The sequence below is a fragment of the Myotis daubentonii genome, chromosome 3 (genome assembly GCF_963259705.1).
Source record: "Myotis daubentonii chromosome 3, mMyoDau2.1, whole genome shotgun sequence".
NCBI classification, from domain to species: domain Eukaryota; kingdom Metazoa; phylum Chordata; class Mammalia; order Chiroptera; family Vespertilionidae; genus Myotis; species Myotis daubentonii.
The window spans coordinates 205662136-205684367 of record NC_081842.1 but is presented as its reverse complement, the minus strand read 5'-3'; the positions used below and the strand labels follow the sequence as shown (position 1 = coordinate 205684367).

Here is a 22232-nt window from a genome sequence, read left to right as displayed (position 1 = left end):
GCGGGGGGCAGACAGCATTGCAGTGGAGAAGGGAAACCACTTTGGTCTAGCTGACACTTCCAACGAGAAGGGGCACGGGAGCATGTCCCTGTTTGAAGAAATCTCTTAGAGTCGCTGACTCTACTCAACAATCTAATACGACGGGGTTCCCTGGAGCCCTGAGCCCTTGATGCCCCGGGGACACAGGTGACTTAGGGGCTGGGGAACCTCCTGGCAGAAATAACGTACCTTAGAAATAACCTGGTTTTTGCCCTAACTGGTTTGGCTCAGTGGATAGAGCATCGGCCTGCAGACTCAAGGGTCCCAGGTTTGATTCCGGTCAAGGGCATGTACCTTGGTTGCAGGCACATCCCCAGTGGGGAGTGTGCAGGAGGCAGCTGATCGATGTTTCTAACTCTCTATCCCTCTCCCTTCCTCTCTGTAAAAAATCAATAAAATATATTTAAAAAAAAAAGAAAAGAAATAACCTGGTTTTTCTTCTGGCCTCGTTTTAAAGTTTACCTGGCATCTCAAGGAAATACTCCTCAAAATGTGTCCTGAAAGCACTTGAGTGAACGTGGGAGGTTTCCAAGTGTCTCTAGTAAGAAAGAGGCTCAAACTTGTATCCTACCCAGAGCCTGAGGCTTGGCCTTGGTGAGCCAGCCGCTGGGCCAGGCAGGGGACAACATAGGAGAGGGCAGGGCAGCTGCTCAGAATACAGGCCATCGCCGAAACCGGTTTGGCTCAGTGGATAGAGCGTCGGCCTGCGGACTGAAGGGTCCCGGGTTCGATTCCGGTCAAGGGCATGTACCTGGGTTGCGGGCACATCCCCAGTGGGAGATGTGCAGGAGGCGGCTGATCGATGTTTCTCTCCCATCGATGTTTCTAACTCTCTGTCTCTCTCCCTTCTTCTCTGTAGAAAATCAATAAAATATATTAAAAAAAAAAAAAAAAAGAATACAGGCCATGCACCCAAGGGGCAGCCCCTCTGTCCAACCCTATGGCTGGGCATCTGGAGAATGAGCCTGAGTTCTGGCCAGATTTCACCCTTAAACTCATTCCCGGTGGGTCCTCCAGGCCTCTCCTTCCTCTTCTCTGGTTTAATTCTAGGAGAAAGCTCTAGATAGAGCCCAAGGCAGGGAAGTCCAACATCCCTGCCTCAGAGACGGTGAGTGGCTGAACAGCAGCCCAGCAAAGAACGCAGAACAGCAACGCCACCGCCAGCCCCACATGCCCCAAACCAGATCCCGTGCAGCGCGCCCTTCTCCCGCAAGGGTCAAGGTGGCCCTGCCACGCTGGGCTTCAAAACAGGCTTCTGGCCGGAACCGGTTTGGCTCAGTGGATAGAGCGTCGGCCTGTGGACTGAGGGGTCCCAGGTTCGGTTCCGGTCGGGGGCATGTGCCTGGGTTGCGGGCACATCCCCGGCGGGAGGTGTGCAGGAGGCGGCTGATCGATGTTTCTCTCTCATCGATGTTTCTGACTCTCTATCTCTCTCCCTTCCTCTCTGTAAAAAATCAATAAAATATATTTAAAAAAACAACAACAACAAAAAAATACAACAAAAAAACAGGCTTCTGACGAGAGCCCTGCGGACCTATGGAGGCGGGAGGCCAAAAGCATTTCTGTAAATCCTACAAAATTCTAGAACCGGGCACCTTTGACCTGCAAATGACAAGGCACAACTGTCCCCAGCTGGGCATCAGCTCATCTGGGACCCCAGCCCCAGAGAAGCCCACCTCCCAAACTCCAGATGCCCGTCGGCCAGGCCAGGAGCCATCCCTGGAAGCCAAATTCATGTTTTAAACCAACTTAATGCTACAAACATAAAAAAAAAAGTGCTACCTATCTGAGACCCTAAGTAAACCTAGCTCCCTGAGGGTGGGGGGTATAGGCCTCAGACCACTGCCCCTGCTGCCTCCCTCCAGAAGGCACAGCCTCGGTTCAGCCCAGGTGGGGTGGGGGGACAGGGTGAGGGATAAAGACCTCAGAACCCCAGGTCTGAAGAGGTAACACAAGCCCATCTCCCCATTAGCTGCTAAGTCTGGTTGCAACGAAGACCCCCCCCCCCCACCCCTTCTGCATTCCTGTGACAAAAGGAGCCAACATGCCATCCAGCCCTGGTCACCTCTGTCCCTGGGGGTCTGTGTGAGAGCTGGGGGGAAGGGGGGTCCTTAAAAAATCACCCCTTCAACAAAGAAAAAAAACAACAAAAAACAAAATCCTTCCAGGGAAGGGAGAGGGACACCTGCAGCTAGAGGGGTGTGTGCTGGCGGTTCCTGTCTTCATCTCGCCCTTCTCCTCCACGTGCGGCCTCTGCCTCCCGGTCCTCCGTGTAACACAGTCCCCGCGAGAGGCCAAAACGGAGGAGGGGCCTGCAGCAGCCACCGCGCTGCCCCCACGTCCTGTCCCTCGTCCTCAGGAGCACCCTGCTGTCCCTCGAGGATCACTTTTACATTCTCAGGCAGGGAAACAGGGATTCCACAGGGAGGGAGGCTCCTGAGCTGGCTATTCCGGTTTCCTCGGGAGCTCCAGTGCCACCGTGCTGGGACGGCTCCCTGGAACCATCTAGAATTAGGAGCCGAAGTGCAGTGATGTCCAGAAGCCTGGACAGGCGCTCAGGGGCCCCGCCCCCACGCGGCGGGGCGGCCAGGGAGCTGGCCTGCGTCCCTGGGAGCCCAGGTGCCCGGGCACAGCAGGCGGTGCTGGCCTGTTGGAGGTCTTACTGGAACCAGAACGATGTCCCTGCTAAAACCCAGGGAAGACACACAAACAAAACTCAACCTGAAATAAATACAAAGGCAGTAAGTGCTCTGCGGTACACTGAGGGCCCGAATTACCCCTCAGAAGGCAGTGGCAGGGCCTTTCTCTGGACCTGGTCACCTCATCTGTGGCCCCTTCACATTAGAGGTCAGAGGTCAGAAGACTGAACGGGCCTTCCCAGGCCCAGCTTCCACTAGGAAGGACAGGGCCCCACCCCTGATACGATCCTCACCCGTACCCTCCACAAACCCCCCGGCAGCTTCGGCTGGCAGGACGCGGGGGCAGGAAGGAGAGGAGACCCCCGTGCCCTAAGGGTAGCATCTGTGTCCAAGGTCCCCGTGCAGGCAGAGGGCCTGTCAGTCTGCCTGTGAGGAGGTAGAGACAGTGGCAGAGCGGCTGGGGGCAGGCAGGGTCACTCAGTTAATCAGCAGGTCCCCAAAGTCATAGGAGTCGAAGAGGTCGCTGATGCCCTCACCCCCATCCAGGCCCCATAGGTAGTCATCTTGGTCCAAGGGCGGAGAGAAGCTGATGAGAGGGGAGCTGTCGGTCAGGAACTGGTCCTCGGTCTGCTGCAGAAGGGGCTGCGGCAGCTCCAGCATGCTGTCCGTGGCCTCCAGAGGGACAAGGGACGGTGGCGGCAGCAGGACCTGCTGGGAAGTCAGCGATGGCGCTGGAGACAAATAGACAAGGGTTATGACTGGCCCTCGGGCCCAAAGCCTCTGGTCAGACCTCAGAGCACAAGAACAGCCCTCCGGTTCTCCGGATGACCGTGTATGCTTCTCTTCTCTCCCACCCAGGGACACCCTCCCTTTCCCGGCAGCAGCTCCAGCACCTGCCCTCCTTCTCCCGCACTATCCCCTCTCCTCGCACACACGCTCCACAGGTGTACACTGCCCAGAAAGTTCCTCCTGCTCCCTCAGCAGGGAGAACACTGTGAGGCCACAGGGCTAATGTGGAGAGGGACAGCCATGGCACTGGCCCTGGCCCAGAGCTGGCCTCAGGCTGTTAATCTGTACAAGTGAGCTGAAAACCTTGCCCTTGCTTATGTCGGAGGGTCCCCACCTCTGCCCAAGGTCTCAGAGGACAACGGAAGTGAAAGTAGTTTTAACTTTGGACAGCTGTGCACTTGTTGACAGTGGAGTGAGAAGGCAGACGAGGCAGGAGGGAGCACAGGGTGGGGCACAGGTCTGGAGTTGGAGATAGGCACTGGGAGGTGCCCGGAGGGACAGATGGCTGGTGCAGGGAGAAGCCCTGGTCCCCGGGCCAGGCCAGGACTCAGGAGAGATCACTAGAGTAGAGCTGGGAGTCTGGGCTATGGCCCAAGTTCTACCACCAACGTGCTGTGTGACTTTAGGGAAGCCACTGGCCCTCTCTGGGCTTCAGTTTTACTTGTATGTAAAATGAAGGGTTGTGTTAGATCAGGGGTCAGCAAGCTTCTGTTAAGGGCTGGTAGTATGTTAGGCTTTGCAGGACACTTACGGTCTCTGTCACAGTCACTTTCTTTCCCCCCTATAACTCTCTAACAATAGGAAAACCATTCTTAGCTCACAAACCATGTAAAAACAAGCTACATTTGACCTGCAGGCAATAGTTTGTCAATCCTTGAGTTAAATAAAGAAATGGAATCCAATCTATGTTCTGTAGATCGTCCCAAACACACCTCTTCCATCAGACCGGTTCTAGCTCTGCATTTGTTTAAACACCAGGGTTCTACTGAAGGAAATCCTGCGGCTAAGAACACAGAAAGTGGAACATTGGCCTGCAAGGCCTCGAAGAATCCTGCCCGTCTGAGCCGATGCCTGAACCCAGTAAAGGGAAAAACCCTTCTCGTGGCGGGGCCTTCACAGGTTCCCATTTCCACTCCTTCCGGACTCCCACCCTCCCTGGGAAGCCCGCAGGGGCCTCTCCTACCTCTTTCCTCCCTGGCAGCTGCCTCCTACTACTTCCTGCCAAGTGTAGCCAGCTGTTCGCTGTTCCGTCCACATCCCAGCCAGGGCTGAGCCAGGATCCCCTGCCCTGATTTGTTCTGTGCCGTGTGGAGACAGCACTGGCCTAGGAATGTGGAGGCTAAGGTTCAAAGACACAGCTCTGTTGTCTCCCAGCTGGGAGGCCTGGGGCAAGTCACATCTCCTCTCTGCCTCAGCTTATTATCTCTAAACTGGGAATAATAAAACCTACCTCAAGAATTGCTGCGAGGATAATGTAAGAATGGGTGCATCTGGTACAGTCGTGGTTCAATAAACCTTAGTTATTCTCGCCCAAGAACGTGTTGAGCCTTCCTCATAAAACCTATAGTTTCCATTTTCTGTGGGCTCATTGAGTGCCGGGGCTTTGCTGTTAGTAGCTGTCACAGAAGCAGCAGTACTAGTGGCAGTGGCAGTAACAATGATAATAACAGCCATCTTTTATTGATAGGCACAGTTCTAAGTGCTTTAGATATATTAACTCGTTTAATTTTTACGACGACCTATGAAGTAGATACTATTAATTACTAAGCCCAACTTACAGATGAGGAGATTGAGGCAGAGAGGTCAAATAACTTGTTCAAGGTCACATAGCTGGTAAGTGGAGGAGCTGGGATTCAAATCCAAGCCCCTCTGCCCTGAAGCAGGCTCAGCCTGCCAATGAGACAGGGAAAGCACATGTGCTTTAGAGTGTAGAGTGCACGCACACACGTGCGGGAGGACTACACCCCGGCCGCTGGGTGGCAGGTCGATACCCAACAAACGCTGATGTGGAAGAGGAAACTGAGGCCAGCTGCCCTCCCCACCTTCTCTTCCTCTGGACAGAGGGCCCTACCTGGGGATGCCGTGGGTTCCAGGATCCCAGGGTTGGTGCTGCTGCAGGGCTGGGCAGAGTCAGGAGTGGGGCTGAGGGTGGGCGTGGAGGAGACAGGCTCTTTGGCAGGGCTGTCTGGTTCCTGCATCTCCTCCGGGCACAAGTAGACTTCGATGGGCCCTTGCGTGCTCTTCAGATATATCTGCAGGTTTTCCTGGAGGAGGAAGAGAAGCCAGGTCATGGCTCTGGGCAGCTGCACACCTACTCATGGGTCAGCATATATGGATGGACACATGTGAGCAAGCTCAGCTCCTGAGCTGGGCCCTGAGGCCTGTGGTCAACATCTGCTGCTGCTGCCTGCCTGGCGCCCAGGCCTCTTCTCTTGGGAGAAAGCCTGGATTTTTTCTGGGAAAGCACTCTCCCTGCACTCGCGTCATGTAGGGAGCGGGAGGCAGCACCCTGCCCCAGCTCCAATGGGCGAGCCTGGGATGCAGGATGAGAAAGTGACAGTGACTGTGCAGGATGGCACGTGACTCAGCTCAGTCCACCCAGCATCAGGCCCGGGACCTGGAAATGGAAGCTCCCTTCGCACTGGGGTCACTGAGCTGGTATCACGAACACGATCTCTGCCGCAAGGGGAGAGCCCACCTGGGAACTGAGTCAGCAGAGAGAATGGCACAGTCAGAGGAGGAGCATGAGATGAACTTGGAGTCATAATGTGAGCCCCTGGGTCAGCCTTGCCTGCAATCCACACTCCCCCTGGACCCGTCACTCACTTCCCCTCTTGCCGGGGTCCAACCCCAGCGGGTCCAGGGGTCCCCAAAGGTGTGGACGGAGTCGGCGAAGAAGGAATGACATGGAGACAGCGTTCAGTTGATCAGCAACCTAGCCAGGATCTCTAGCCCGGATCTCCAGAGAGGTTCTGCTTCGGATTTCCAGCAAGGTTCTGTAGCCATGTTCCCACGCTAGGTTCTCCAGCCAGATTCTGTCCAGGCTCTCCAGTCAGGTTCAGTGTCCAGGTTCCAGTCAGGTTCTCCTGCCAATCTCTGTAGTCAGGTTCAGTCCAGGATCCCTTGCCATGTTCTCCCGCTAGGCTCTGTCTCTAGGCTCCGAGGCCAGTCCCGGTCCAGGATCCTCTGGCATGCTCTCGCCAGCGAAGTTCTTCTGTCTCTAGGCTCCGTGTAGGTTCTGTCTTCTGAATTCTGTCTCCTGAGTTCTGAGTCTTTCTGTCTTGTTACAACTGTATTTATACCAGTTGATTCAATCCTATCAATCTCTATTACAAAGGTTAGGGCGTTTCTTATCTCCATTCCAGGGAGAAAAGATTATATAGTTTAAGCATGATTGTTCGTAGTTAAAGGGATTAATTACCCGCCTGGCACTTAGTTGAGGGGTTTTATTCCCTCCCTAACTTCAGGGGAAAATCCCTACCTGGGGATTCAACCTTTCTCGGAGAGGTGACTTTGGTTAAAACACAGCGCCAAGAAGGTGAGCAAACTTATTAAGAACCGTATGCCATATATGCCAGGTCCCTAGAAACAGCAAGCATGGACCGGCTCCCGGCACCCTCTCCCCTCGCACAGAAGCCAGTTGGACTTGTCTTTCTGTTCCCCGTAACCATGAGTCCTGATACTTGGCTTTCCCACCCCTGCCTCTTGTCCACCACACACCGGCAGCCTAAGCCACAGCTGACTACACACCCGCCATTCCTGCAGCACCCTCCTTCCCCTACTCCACCCGGCAAACATCCTGCTCGATAACACTGAGATAAGTTTGACAGGTGATTAATGAACCTAGTGTGGTGATCATATTGTAAGGTATACCACTGTCGAGTCATTATATTGTAGACCTGAAACTAACACAATATTGTGTACAACTCCATGTAAGTAAGTAAATAAGACAGTTTAAAAACAAAATCCTTTCAAAATATTTTTTCTTGAAATATTAATTAGTGTTTATTGCATGTAACATATTTAAAATAGTTTTTCTTGAAATATTAATGTTTAAAAAAAATCCTATTCATTCTTTAGGACCCAGTTTAACTGTCACCACCTATGGGTGCATCCTCCAACTCTCCTTTCTCCCGGCCCTCAAAGCACATCTTCCATCTATAAATCACAGCATCCCTGCTTGCTTGGGTCTTGTCCTCTCTAGGTTCTGAGCTCTGCTCAGGCGGGGCCTTATTTATCTTAAAGTTCTTCCATTAAACAAATTACTTCTTGAGCCTTTATCAGGCTCTGAGTTGGACGTTTCTCACTCCTTATATAGCTCAGAAATAACCCACATGAGCGGAACGTACTGTTGTGGAGTTTATACTCTAATGGACGAAGCAGAGCATAGTCATGTAAACACTAAGATATTGGTTATGAAGTCTGGGGGTGATCAGGGAAGGCTTCCTGGTGGAAGTGATGCTCCAGTTGAGAAGTGTAGGATCAATAGCAGTAAACCAGGCAGAGAGCGGGAAGAGCATCTCAGCTGGAGGGAACAGCATGTGTGAAGGTCCTGTACTGGGGACGAGCTTAGCGTGGTGGGGAAACTGCAGGCAGGTGGGAGGCTGAAGCAAAGACAGAGAAGAGGAGCAGCATGCGAGAGGAGGTTGGCAGAGTCAGAGCAGAGAGGGCCTCCTGGGGAGTGTCAAGAATTTTGGTCCCTGCCCCTGGCTCAGTTGGTTGAGCATCATCGGTGCACTGAGAGGTCACTGGTTCGATTTCGGTCAGGGCACATGGGGGCATGCAGGAGGCAGCAGATCATTGTTTCTCTCTCTCTCATTGATGTTTCTCTCTCCCTTCCTCTCTCTCTAAAATCAATTTAAAAAAATAATGATTTTGGTCTTTAATCCAGGGTCTTTTAATCCAGGACAGCATGGTTGGCATGAAAGGATTATTGTGAGTACTAACGCTGCTTGCTGTGTGTGGGCACATGTGCATGTGTGCAGAACCACAGGGGCTGGTGGGATGCAGAGAGAAACCAGAAACAGAGGTTTTTCTCAGGCCAGAATCTGTTGCCCTTTCCAGCTTTTGTCATTTCTGCCCCAGTTCAGAGACCACCGATCCTGCCGTGGGTACCAGCACAGACTGGGGTAGCTTGGGGCTGAGCAGTGCCTGGGACAGAGACTGCAGAGCTTCCCGGCACCCTCCTCACCCTGCTTGCCACCAAATACTTGCCCTCTCACCTCATTCCTGTCGGGCACTTCCAGTCTTGTCTGCGGAGGGGCCTTGACAGCGATCACTGTCTGTTCCTTAAAGGTGCCGATAGCACGGATGTCCTGGTAAGTCACATAGGCCAGTGTAGGGGGCAGGAGAGTCAAGGAAGTCAAAATTCACACCCCAGCCCACCAGGCAGGGATCCGATCCACTTCTCCTAAGCCTCTGAACATTTTTTTCTCACTCCTTATATAACCCCAGAAGTAACCCCAAACTGTAACCTGTTCTTTTAATATCATGTTACCTTGGATCCCTTTAGAAAACAGATGAGGATATAAATCATTTTTTTTAATTGCTGCCTTTTATCAGGCTTTACATAACAGGCTTCATCTCTCAAACTAGAGAACGCAGGAAGATATGTCTTTTTTTCCCCTTTATAATCCTGTCTTTATTGCACTTGCTGATTTTCAGTAAGGAAGATGTTCTTATTTATTTAAAATTTTCACAATGCCTAGCATCTGTCCAAAAATACAAAGCCATATCCAAAAACCAATTAGATGGTGAAACTATTTGGGGAGAATGTATGAAAGGCCTTAGCAAAGTCCATACTCTGTGACCTCATCATTTCAAACCTAGGAATCTGACCTAGGGAAATAAGTTTTAAAAAAATAGGACAATGTTCTATATACAAAGGCATTCATCATTTTGTTGCTTCATAGGAGCAGAAATCTAGAATAGATCTAAATGTCAATCTTAGGCCTTATCAACAAACCAGAGTGTAATCTGAGTAGGATATTCTCAAACAAACTATTTTAAATATGAGGTTAAACCACATGAGATTGCTGTTTTTGTAGATAAAAAATGGTTCAATATCAACAATTTCATGTGGATCTACAACATAGGAAGGATTTGTAACTCATAAAAACTGTCTATGTTAGTATACTAAGGGGAGAAAAGCAGGATATGAAGTGTTATGCACAGCAGTCACACACTATCCTCCTTCCTATCTAATAAAAGAAAAAGATGGTAATTAGCGTACGACCGCTACCCTTCCCATTGGCTAATCAGGGAGATATGCAAATTAACTGTCAGCCAAGATGGCAGCCGGCAGCCAGGCAGCTGATGCGAACAGGGAGGCTTGCTTGCTTCAGCGATGGAGGACTCCAACGTTCCCCGCCTGACTTGCCGGCCTCTCAGCTGCAACTATAAGCAACTATGTTGCAAATATAGAAGCTAAAAAAACCCCAGAAACCTGCTTTACTCAGCCAGGCTTCAGCCAGCGGACCGCAACATTGTATCAAATACAGACAGTAAACAAAGGCCAGAAACCTGTTTTCAGCAGCCGAGGCCTCAGAGCTAAAGCTGGCCCAGAATAAAAAAGAAAAAAAAAAGAAAAAAAGGAGCGGTTGGGAGCTTCAGTCACCCGTCAGCCTGAAAACGGCCCTCAGCCCCTCAGCCAGACTGGCCAGGCACCCCAGTGGGGACTCCTACCCTGATCCAGGACACCCTTCAGGGCAAACCAGCCAGCCCCCACCCGTGCACCAGGCCTCTATTCTATATAGTAAAAGGGTAATATGCCTCCCGGCACCGGGATCAGCGTGACAGGGGGCAGCGCCCAAACCCCCTGATCACCCTGTGGCTCTGTGTGTGACAGGGTGCAGCGCCTCAACCCCCTGATCGGCCCTGCTCTGTGTGTGACAGGGTGCAGCGCCTCAACCCCCTGATCGGCCCTGCTCTGTGGGTGACAGGGTGCAGCGCCTCAACCCCCTGATCGGCCCTGCTCTGTGGGTGATAGAGGGTGGCGCCCCAACCCCCTGATCCGCCCTGCTCTGTGTGTGATGGGGGGCGGTGCCCCAACCCCCCTGATGGCCCTGCTCTGTGAGTGACAGTGGGGAGCTCCTCAACCCCCTGATCAGCCCTGCTCTGTGTGTGACAGGGTACGGAGCCCAACCCCCCTGATGGGCCCTGCTCTGTGCATGACAGGGGGCAGCGCCCCAACCCCCTGATCCGCCCTGCTCTGTGTGTGACAGGGGGCGGTGCCCCAACTCCCCTATTGGCCCTACTCTGTGCGTGACAGTGGGGAGCTCCTCAACCCCCTGATCGGCCCTGCTCTGTGTGTGACAGGGTACGGAGCCCCAACCCCCCTGATGGGCCCTGCTCTGTGCGTGACAGGGGGCAGCGCCCCAACCCCCTGATCCGCCCTGCTCTGTGCGTGACAGGGAGTGGTGCCACAACTTCCCTATCGGCCCTGCTCTGAGCCTAACCAGGGGCTGCACCTAGGGATTGGGCCTGCCCTCTGCCACCCAGGAGCAGGCCTAAGCCAGCAGGGCGTTATCTCCCAAGGGGTCCCAGACTGCGAGAGGGCACAGGCCGGGCTGAGGGACCCCTTCTCCCCCCCGAGTGCACAAATTTTTGTGCACCGGGCCTCTAGTCCTATATAATAAAAGGCTAATATGCAAATCGACTGAACGTCGGAACATCCAGTTGCTATGACGTGCACTGACCATCAGGGGCAGATGCTCAATGCAGGAGCTGCTCCCTGGTGACCAGTGCTCCCACAGGGGGAGTGCCGCTCAGCCAGAAGCCGGGCTCATGGCTGGCGAGCGCTACGGCAGTGGTGGGAGCCTCTCCCGCCTCCATGGTAGCGCTAAGGATGTCTGACTGATGGCTTAGGCCCGCTCTCCATCCCCCAAGGGCTCCCAGACTGAGAAAGGATGCAGGCCAGGCTGAGGGACACTCCCCACCCCACCCCCCCGTGCATGAATTTCATGCACTGGGCCTCTAGTATTTAAATAATACACAATCTGTGTATGCTTAAAGAACAAATGTTATGGTGGCTGTTATTTCTTTCCTCCATTTTGCAGATTTAAAGAAATGTACTTGTCTTACTTGTACTATGAGAAAATAACTTCAACAGAGTCAAGAAGAAAAGTCACCCAGAAAGGAAAAAGCAGATATGCCAGACCCCAAGGGAGGTATTGTATCAACTCTGGATAGATATGAGAGCTTGCAACAGGCCCAGTCCCCTGACAACCTTCTCCCAACCAAAGAGGATATTTCTTGTTGGCCTTGTCCTCGGTCAGGTGCTTGAAGTTCAGAGAGCAGCTCTGGATGAGCTGGTCCAAGGCCTGCTCCATACTCATCAGCTCCTTCAGCTCCTGTCCCAGCTGCTGCTGCTTCCCAGGCCGGGTGGGGTCTTCGAGTGCTCCCCTGCCTCTGGGAACAGAGCAGCCCCCCAGCGTCAGTCTTGGTGCACAACCAGGGACCCCAACCTGAGTACTGCTGCGCAGAGCTGCAGATGTGCAGATGGTGTAGATCCCCGGGATGAGGCCATTCTCATGGTCTGCAAGGGTGCTCCTGGGTTGTGCAAACCAGCAGTGCTGTCTAGCTCCCAGGGAGCTGCTAGGAATTGAACTGTGACGTTTGAGGGTTGGGCTAGGGAAAAGTAACAAGTCAGCGCATTACCTCACTTGTGGAGGGCTTTCAACTCTGTCCACCCTTGCCCCAGCCTCCCCCATACGGCAGGGAGCTAGAATGACCTCAGTCCTGACCCCCCTGCCTGGGTTCTCTTAGGGTTCATGCCAGGGGCTGCAGGTCTGCTCTTCAAGACCTTGTAGCAGTGAGGAGAGGAGCCTGGAGTACTCATATCTCTGAGCTGGAAGGAGTCTGGGTTATTAACTCTCAGGTCCCTGGGGACTTTCCTAAACTAGAAGAGGGAAACCTTGGGATCCCTGACTCAAGAGAATGCAGTCCTCCGAGGCCTTTACACATCCTAGAAAGCATTCTCCACCCTATGCCTGCCAGCACTCCTAATATTGTTCCAGCATATACACCTGTTCTTCCACTCTGCTCTTAGATACACTGGCTCCGCCCCCAACGTATAAGCCTATTGGATACTGCTCTTGGTCCACCCCTGCCGCTTGTGCCCATTGGATGCTGCTCTCAGCCCCACCCCTGACATTCACACCCACTGGATACTGCTCCTGGCTCGGCCCCCAGCACGTGCAGTCATGGGTGCCACCAGCCCCAGCCCAGGCACTCACACCCACTGGATGTTGTTCTTGGCCTTCTTGCGAATCAGCTGGATGCCCTCCAGCACGTTGGTGATGTCATAGATGCGCCGCTTCTGCACATCCAGCACCTCAGCAGCCCAGTTCAAGTCCAGGACCCCATCCTTGGACTCACTCAGGAGGTAAATGAACTTCTTGGTGAGCAGCCCCAGGGATGTGTCGTACCGAGTCTTCTCCCCGGGGGACTTGGGTGCTAAGGAGGAAAGGGGCCCCGTCATTGCTCAGGGAGGGCCTGCCTGGGGCGCCTCCTCCAGTGACCTGGACCCATTCAGTACCACCCTTCACATGAGCACCCACTTTCCACTGTGAGGCAGGGGGTCATTCACTACCATTGTCCAAACTGGAGCCTGATACCTCCAGAGGGAAAGGGATTTGCTCAAGGTCTCACAGTTAAGGGCAGTGTCAAGGCTAGAAACCAAGTGTCCTAACACCTGGTTCAGAGGACCTTTCCACCACAGCTTAGGCAGCTATATCACCACCACCACCGCCACCACCGCCACCACCACCACCACCACCACCACCACCAAATGCTTACTGTGTGTAAGGAATTTAATCCTTACAACACCCTATAAATTTGGTGTATAACCATCCCCATTTTATAGATGAGAATACTGAGGCACAGGCAGGTTAAGTCACTTCCTCAGCTCACTCCGCTAGAAAGTGGCAAAGCTGGGATATAAATCCAGGCAGCCTGGCTCCAAGTCTTCCTTCTTAACCATTACTCTATCCTGCCAGTTATGTCATGAATTTGGAATTAGGGTAGGGAGGGAATGACCAGCTCGGACTTGAGAACATTCTTAGAGGCGTGCCTTTTCTTTCTATGTGCAGCCCAGTGGTTATCTGAGAGGAATCAGTCCTACAATATCGAATGGGGCAGGTTCATGAAAAGGTCCCTTTCTTAATGAAGCTGATGTCACAAGACACCACATCTCAGCTGCAACATCTTAAACCACAAGAGAACTTTTGCAATGAAGTGACTTGCAAGTCATACAGCAAGTGGATGTCCAAACTAGTTCAGGAAACGGAGTTTTAGAGAGTCTCAGATTCCTCTAGAACAGTGGTTCTCAACTTTCCTAATGCCGCAGCCCTTTAATACAGTTCCTCATGTTGTGGTGACCCCCAACCATAAAATTATTTTCGTGGCTACTTCATAACTGTAATGTTGCTACTGTTATGAATCGCCATGTAAATATCTGATATGCAGGATGTATTTTCATTGTTACAAGTTGAACATAATTAAAGCATAGTGATTAATCACAAAAACAATATGTAATCATATATGTGTTTTCCGATGGTCTTAGGCGACCCCGGTGAAAGGGTCGTTCGACCCCCAAAAGGGTCGCGACCCACAGGTTGAGAACCGCTGCTCTAGCAGGAGACTTTAGAATCCCTTAACACATAGATGACAAGTGTTTAGCACACAGGCTGCTTTTTCAACCGGTGCACGTAGGATCCTTTGAGAAAGAGCTCTGGGCACGTCTACCAATCAATTGGGAAGGAAACCTTCTTACTATTCCTGCTCTAGCTGTACCTCCTTTCACAGGTGAGCCAACCGTAAAGGTTCACAGAAGAGGAGTGGCCGGTCAGGTCAGGGCACAGCCCTGCCAGGGCCCCCAAATTCCTGACCCTCATGCTTCCCACCCAGTCACATGCCTTCTTCATTGGGTTTCTGTCCCCCAAATTAGTGTTCTCTCTACCGCAGGTGCGGAAACTCCCACTCTCACCAGAGCACTGACTGCAAATATCGAGGCGGGAAACCTCTCCTCTGGCTCTCAGCCTGAGGTGGCCCGGGTTGGGTGAATCCGAGCTTCACTCCCCTTTGCCCCCCTTAGCTCTCTGTCTGCAGGTGGGACGAAGACCCTGCTCCTCCCTGAGCTGGAGTCTCCCTTTTAGAAAAGGTCAGATTGAATTAAATACAAACAGAAATGGTAAGTTCCCAAACAAATCGCTGGTCGTCATGTTTGGAACCCAAGAGCAGTGTATAGTGTGAGAAGCAGGACAAGACGAGGTGGTCATCCGGACTCCACTTACCAGCAGTGTGACCTTGGGCAAGACACTCTAGCTCTGGGTCTCAAGTTGTTTGATCAGTAAAAGAGGGGTGATCCTACCTACCTGGCAGGACCCAGTGAGAGAACACACAGGGAACCGTTGTATACACCAGGAAGTGTGCTACAAATATTACTCCTGATGATTTGGGCAGGGCTGCTGCCCTCTGCCCCTGCCCACCCCACCCCTGCCTCCTGAGTCTGCCCCCAGATGCCCCATCAGCAAACTTACTTTTAGGGCTGGGGAGGCCATCCACTCTAATGAGCTTCCCCTTGGGAGTCTGGAATTCCAGGACCGCAGGCCTCCCGATGCCCTCCAGGTCCAGCTTCCTTTTGGCCTTGGAGAGAGATGGGAGGGAGAGGCAGAGTTTGAGAATCATTCCTCCTCAGTCTTTTCCCAACCTGGGGCCAAAGCACTGAGGCCACCAGCAGCCACTTCCTGCCTCAGTTTACCACCAATCCTGCTGAAACATCACTGTACTTGGTAAGGAAATATCGATGACCTTAAAAGTGACCTTTCAAGGGAAGGACGTCCTATTTTCTGAGAGGCACCGAACACTCCCATCCTCCGAGGCCAAAGCACTTGAGACCCTACCAAAGCCAAGAGCTCAGAGCTCCTCAATAACAGGCCACAAGGTCACTTCCACATCTGCCCCTTCCCCCACGCACAGAGGATGATGCAGGAAGGAGTGGGTGGGGCCTAAACCACATCAGACTGGGGAGAGCACTCCCTCCCCCCAGCTCTGCAGAAGCAGCTGGTGCAGCCACAGTGGGTGCCCATCACAGCCCCACAGCTGGCCCTTATCAGGGTGGGGCTGGGCATCCACCCAGGCCCAGGGGACTTCCTGGATCAGTGCCACACCTCAGGGAGGTGCCCGCATTGGGAAGCAGTGCAAACATCCCCCACCCCATGTTTGGGTTCCAGCTCAAGGGCCCAGGGCCTCCTGAATAGACTCCATTTGCCGTTCTTTCTTTGTGGAGAGGGGCAGACAATGAATCCTTCCCCTGTGTCTTAAGGACAAGCAGCTGAGGTCCCCTGCTCCCCCTCCCTGTTCCTGCCAAGCTTGGGAAACACCTGCTGGGGAAATCAAACCACAGACCCATCTGCTCCTCTACACCCCATGGCCACCCGGCCCCATTAGGCCCAGAAGCTGAACTGGCCCGGAAGGGGCCTCTCTCCCGGTTAGGGTTGGGCAGGGGCAGGGCTAGGGCACTGGGGCACTGGGACACGGGGGTCAGAGACCTGGGCTTGCATCTCCCAGCTCCTTCACAGGGGAGCCGTGTGACGTGGAGAAATGCTCCACACCCAGGACCTGTTTCCTCCTTCGTGAAATGGGGCAGAAAGCGCGCTCAGCCTGTGGCTCAGCACACAGTGGATGTTCGGGAAATGCAGTGCCTTCTCCAAAACCCAATCTCAGCCTCTCCACACACACTTCTGGAGGCCGCTGCGCCCGTTGTCTCCCTCTCCCCGCCCCCAGTCACCCTTACCCTGGTTGGAGCAGAGAGGCCTATTTTAACCTTTGGTGGTGGGGTCATGCTCAGCAGGGTGGAGACTTCTAACCGCTGCTGAGCACAGCTGGGCTGACAGGTGTGGGAGGCGATGACAGTTCTGGCTCTAAGCTCCCCTCAGGGGTGCCCCCCCTCCCCCGCCCCCACCTGCTCCAGGAAGTCTTCTTGGATTGGTTTGAGGAGCATTGCTCCTCGGTTTCTCTCCTCCACACCTACCTAGACCTGGACATAATCCAAATGCCTCCCTGCTCATTCCTCTTTAAGTCTCTCTGGAATATTCCTTTTCTAACCTCCCAGCTAGTGACATCCTAGATTCTAGGGAAGGTGACCTTCTCTGGCCCCATCTTGCCTCTAGTGCCCCCGTATTCCTCACTTCACTCAATCTTCCCAACGCCACTAATTCTCATCTTATGGCTGAAGTAACTGAGACTTGGTGAGCTCCAAGGGCTTTTGTCAATCCAGATAAAAGTTATTGATCTCAGAATCCTTCATCCATTCCTCCAAAGGAATGCCAAGGGCAGGGAGAAGGGAAGCCAGGCTGAGTTCTCCCTGAGGCAGAGGTAGGGCAAGCCAGAATCTCCCCCCCCCCCCCCCCGCCACCCCCTACCAGACAGGGGCCAGCCCTGCTGAGTCCCAGAACATACCAGGAAGAACCCCACTACCTGCAGATGGGAAGGAGGGAGGACCTTGAACAGAGTACCTTGCCGGCCTATCACATGCTTATCAGTCCTGCAACATCAGTATTGGCAATCTCTCTTGGAAGAGAAGTGGAGACTCAGAGAGGTTCGCCGTGTGCCCACGGTCACACAGCCAAAGGGCAGAGCCAGAGCTTGAACCCAGGTCTGTCTGATTCCAAAGCCATGTACCAGGCTGCCTCCGCTCCATCCCACACGCATTCCCTCAGAATGTGCTGGAATTTGGGCCAAGGCCTGCCTATACCCTCCTGCCCCCATCACTTTTACACACACACACACACACACACACACACACATACACACACACACAAGTCCTCTCCCTTCTCTCACCCTTATCCTGCACTCTCAGAGTCCCTAAGCAGCAAAGTGTCCCTCACCCGAGGACATGTCACCTTTATGCATTGCCCACGGCAAGGTCAGCTCATGGGTGGGCCTGAGCCTGCAGAACACACGTGGCAGAAGGATGAGGACCAAGGAGAGGCTGAGCACAAGCCTTGGAGTCAGATGCACCTGGGTCCCCATCTAGCCCTCCCACCCCACTTCTTAGCTGGCCAAGTCAGTTGACTTCTTGAGTCCCACCTGTAAAATGGAGCTAAGCTGCTCAACCTCTGCTCAGGATTCCGTGAGACAGCGCAGCAAAGCGCTTTGCTCACGCAGGGGAGGTGCTCACTACAGCGCCAGGAGCAGCAGAAGGGGGAAAGTTCAGAGGTAAGCTGAAAAGACAGGGACGTGCCAAGAGCAAAAGTCTGGAACCACGCCCAGCGGCCAGCTTGGCTCTAGCCTGGACCCTCGTGGGCAGCCCTTTGGGCTGTTTCTTAAAGGCCTGGTTAAGGTTAGAGGCCACCCAGCCAATCCCAGGGCAGAGGACCAGGCTCCTTTCTCAGGCCAGAGCCCTCTAGACACAACCAGCAAGGCGAGGAGGAGCGGAGAAGCGACCTGCCCAAGGTCACACAGGGAGTAGAGCCAGGCCTCTCCTCGGCCCCAAGCCCGAAGTTAGACGCTGGGGGTAGGAGCAAGTGTGAGGCCGTGCTTGAGAGCCTCACTTCCAGATCCCAGCTTGGGACTCGCTGCCTCGCCTCTCTGAGCCGACATTTATTTCCTCCTCCGACCCGTCTTGTAGGGTTGTTGGTTAAAATGTTCCTTTTCTTTCATGGTTCTCAGAGGAAATTTGGAAAATATGGAGAGATTAAAGGGAAAGGAGAACAGTGCGACCCCACCCTCTTCACAGGTTCCCTCGGGGATGAAAGGCGATGATGCAGTGTGCTTGGCTGGAGTAGGGACTCCACCGACAAAAGCACTAGACAGTGAGCGCAGAGTCCTGGGCTCTGGCCTTCATTCTGCCAGTGAACGTGGTTGCCATCTCTGGGCAGTGCCTGAGGTTCCCTTTAAACAGCAGCTCACTGACAAATCCTGCTCACCCTGCACTTTGCAGCCTGGCCACAAAGCAAGCGGCCACACCCAGGGTTGGGTTTGGAGCTGCTCCAGGTCACACCCTGGTAAAATGAGTAAGCAGGGGGCCAAGGCCTGCCCACAGGGCTGTGGGCACTAGGCATCTGGGGACTGACAGGAGAGGGGGTGCTGGGCCTGGGAAGCCTTTAGGGTGGTCTGATGCAAGGAGACTCTCCCAGCTCTTGGCTTGTCACTTGGACAGGTGACTTCGCGTCTCCGCTCAGTTTCCTCATCCCAGGCATCTTGACCAAGATAACGAATGTGAAGAGTGACGAGCAGTGCCTGGCACACAACAGGCTGTCAGTGAAAGAGAGCCATTCTGGCTGTGATTACTGAGCCCCTCTGGGAGGGAGGTACAAACAGATGCACCCAGGCTCCTTTGGGAGGGAAGCAGTTCAAAACCGCAGCTGTTACTGAAACTCCGCCTGGGTGCCTGTACGCAGCTGGCCAGAGGAGACTGGGCCAGCCACTAAGCCCCTTCCTGGGGAAAGCAGTCTTCCGAGAAGGCGAAGGATCGCCTGCCCGTGGGTCACACACATCCCCGTATGGCCTTGGACAGGAGCCTCAATTTCCCCCTGTGACAGGGAGCTACTAATGCCATCTACTTCACAGGGTTCAAATCTGGGTTCGGCTGTAAAATGCTGAACACAAGATAGACACCCAGCCCTAGCTATCCTTGGCTGCTTGGCCTGTAAAATGAAAATAGCTCTCCTTCCTCCTCGTTGGACATGGCAGGCAGGAAGGGACTCTGGGAAGATAAAGGCAGGCCTTAAAAACGGACAAAGCATGATTCCAGTAGCAGAGAATTGGGGCCCTGCCTGCATCCAGCAACGGCGAGGGTTCTGTGCCTGTTGACGGGCACAGGTCTGACCAGATGCCCCTAGGGCAGTGGTTCTCAACCTTCTGGCCCTTTAACTACAGTTCCTCATGTTGTGACCCAACCATAAAATTATTTTCGTTGCTACTTCATAGCTGTAATGTTGCTGCTGTTATGAATCGTAATGTAAATATCTGATATGCAGGATGGTCTTAGGCAGGGGTCCTCAAACTTTTTAAACAGGGGGCCAGTTCACTGTCCCTCAGACCGTTGGAAGGCCGGACTATAGTTTAAAAAAAAAACTATGAACAAATTCCTATGCACATTGCACATATCTTATTTTGATATAAGATATCAAAAAACAAAACGGGAACAAATACAATATTTGTATTTGCATGTGGCCCGCGGGCCGTAGTTTGAGGACCCCTGGTCTTAGGCGACCCCTGTGAAAGGGTCGTTCGACCGCCAAAGGGGTCGCGACCCACAGGTTGAGAACTGCTGCTCTAGGGCATGACCTGACCCCTGTACCTGACCGTATTTACCACTCACAACTAAGCCAACCCACAACACCCCCTCCCTGGGGCCTGCTTCCAAAACCCAGGACTGGAGCTGGAAGTGGCCTGAGATGAGTTAGCACACACACATTTTCCAGAAAATGAAACTGAACCCAGGCTGGGGCTAGGACTTGTCCAAGGACACACAGTGAATTAGTGGCAGTTAAAACCAGAAACCAGGCTCTCCAAGTCCCCCCACCCCCCTCGCATTCCCCTGGGGCTTTTCCCACTCCACCCTCACCGGATGGTTGTTTAGATTCTCATGGACTCCATCCAGGAATTCCACTCCCACAAAACACATCCTGTGCCTCATGCCACCTCACTTTGGGCCCTCCCTGGCAGCAGGCTTGGGGGCTTGAGGAGGCAACAGTCAATCCCAACAGGGAGCTGCCCCCAACTTGCACCTGCTACTGGCTGTCTGGGAGGGAAAACTGGGCCTGGGGGAGCACCCAGGGTAGATAATTGGGAAGGAGTTGGCTGGATGGGAAATTTTGGATTCTCTCCAAGCCATACTGGACCTGAGAGACCCCCCCCCCCCCCGCCCCCCATCAACTCCCCCCCCTACACACACACACACACACACACACACACACACACACACACACACACACTTTAAAGTCCCTACAGCATCCACAGGCCTAGCTCTGTGCCAGCACAGCAGGTGCCCAGTACTGGTTTCTGGGCCCAACAATGAATGAAGAAGAATGAATGAATGAGGCACAGCTGGCTCCCTGGACTTCCCCAAGGTCACAGGGTGCACTAGGGATAGTGGGTTGGGTCTCCACACTCCCAGTCGTGCTCATTCCACTCCATTCCGGTGGATGAGGTTATTTCATCCCCACGCCTGAAAATGAAGGGCTCTTCTCCCGTGGGGGTCCTGGATGGTTCTGGAATCTGAGAGCTCCCCTTCTCCCTCCCCAGACTCAACCAGCTCCACTCACACTGGGTCCCAGGCGCCCCTCCCTCCTCTCCCACACCCGGAAAGCACAGCGGGAAGAGGTGCACGGGGTCCCCAGAATTACCGGCAGCCGGCCAGCCGGCACGCATCGCACAGCTTGGCCCTCAGGTCCGTGCGGGGTGGCGTCCAGGCAGGTGCCGGGCACCGTAGCGGGGGGCACAGTCTGCGGGTACAGCGAGGTGTAGTAGGTGGTGGTGACCGGGCAGAGCTGGGGGCTGCCGAGGCCAGGCGGCCACAGTTCGGTGGGGCTCAAGGCGGGCAGCCCCTTCAGAGGCAGCGCAGCGGCCGGGGCCGGGGCGCGGGGCCCTCGCAGCATGGCCAGCGCGGAGCCCCCTCCCCAGGCGCGCCCGCGGGCACCGGCGCGCTCGGGAGCCTGCGGCGGCGGCTCACCCGGCCCGGGGCATGGAGCGGAGGCCCGGGGAGGCCGCCAATGGACGCCTGCGGGGCAAGGCCGGACCCTCCCCTCCTGGCCCGCGGCCCAGCGCTGGGAGATCCCGGCTCGGAGATCGCCCCGCGGTGGAGATAGCGGCGGCCGCAGCGCCAGGGGCTGCCCCGCCCCGAGGGCGGCCGCGACCCGGCACGGCCCCGCGCCCCGGAGGGCCTCGGCGCCCGGGGTCCGGCTGGCTCCGGGGAGGGGTCTCCGGCGCGCCCGCGGGCTCCACGGAGAGGCGATGCGCTCGGACGGGGAGGGGACCGATGGCACCGACTCGCTCTCGCCTCGCTGTGCAGCACCCGCGTCTTTCTCCGCCACTTTTTTTTTCTTCTTTTTTTTTTAGCGCCAAACTGCGTGCCGCGAAATTCGGATCTCCCGCGGAAAATGCCGCGCTTCCGTTGGTCGCTGCAACAAATATAGGCTCCACCCTCCGGAAAGGACCGTCCCCGGTCGGCGATTGCAGCAGGAGTTTTGCTGCTTAAAGGGACAGCCACACCCGCTGCGCAGACCAGGAGGGCGGTCCTGGGGGAAGGAAGGAGCGGCCGCGGGTGTGGAGCGCTCGGGGGTGCGCCCGGGTCCCTGGGGTGGGGCGGGAACAGTCTTGACCTGAGCCCAGACGGCAGCACAGGACCCAGGCTGGAGGACTGTTTGTTAGGTGGCATGGCTGCTCAGCTGGCATGGATGCATGCCTATCCTTTTCGGCACTAAAATGCCAGCCAGGAATCTGTTCTCTTTCTTGGCAGGAGAGGGACGGAGCCTAACAGTTATACCTCTTAATAGGGGGATAGTAACATCCATTGAGCGCCTGCTAGATAATTGCATGTATTTGTTGTTATTATTATTATGAATTTATTTTTTGGTTAATCCTCACCTAAGGGTATTTTTTCCATTGCTTTTCAGGGAGAGTGGAAGGGAGTGAGGGAGGGATGGGGAGAGAGACACGTGGACTGGTTGCCTAGTGGTTGCCTCCTGCACCCTGCAACCCTGGTACGTGCCCCTGACTGGAATCGAACCCACGGCCCTTGACGTGCAGGCTGGTGCT

General features: G+C 54.3%; 1 protein-coding gene across 2 annotated transcripts; it reads right to left on the bottom strand.

The window, feature by feature from the left end:
- Positions 1-2070: 2070 nt before the first annotated feature.
- E2F2 (E2F transcription factor 2) lies at positions 2071-21585 on the bottom strand. 2 transcript variants are annotated; one of them, XM_059690850.1, is made up of 7 exons: positions 20822-21585; positions 15008-15113; positions 12704-12923; positions 11718-11876; positions 8690-8804; positions 5539-5731; positions 2071-3409 (listed from the first exon to the last, which is right to left on the bottom strand). In XM_059690850.1, the coding sequence occupies exons 1-7, from the start codon at positions 21071-21073 to the stop codon at positions 3156-3158; spliced, it is 1299 nt and encodes a 432-aa protein (XP_059546833.1). In that variant the 5' UTR covers positions 21074-21585; the 3' UTR covers positions 2071-3155. The 2 variants fall into 2 exon arrangements, with proteins under 2 accessions (XP_059546833.1, XP_059546834.1); XM_059690851.1 differs by lacking the exon at positions 20822-21585 and adding an exon at positions 16264-16349.
- Positions 21586-22232: the final 647 nt, after the last annotated feature.

Coding starts and splice junctions, on each gene's coding strand:
- E2F2 (XM_059690850.1), bottom strand. CDS start 21,073: ATGCTGCGAGGGCCCCGCGCCCCGGCCCCGGCCGCTGCGCTGCCTCTG. Junction 5,732..8,689: donor AAGTGCCCGACAGGAATGAG/GTGAGAGGGCAA, acceptor TTCCTCCTCCAG/GAAAACCTGCAGATATATCT. Junction 3,410..5,538: donor GGAACCCACGGCATCCCCAG/GTAGGGCCCTCT, acceptor ATTTGTCTCCAG/CGCCATCGCTGACTTCCCAG.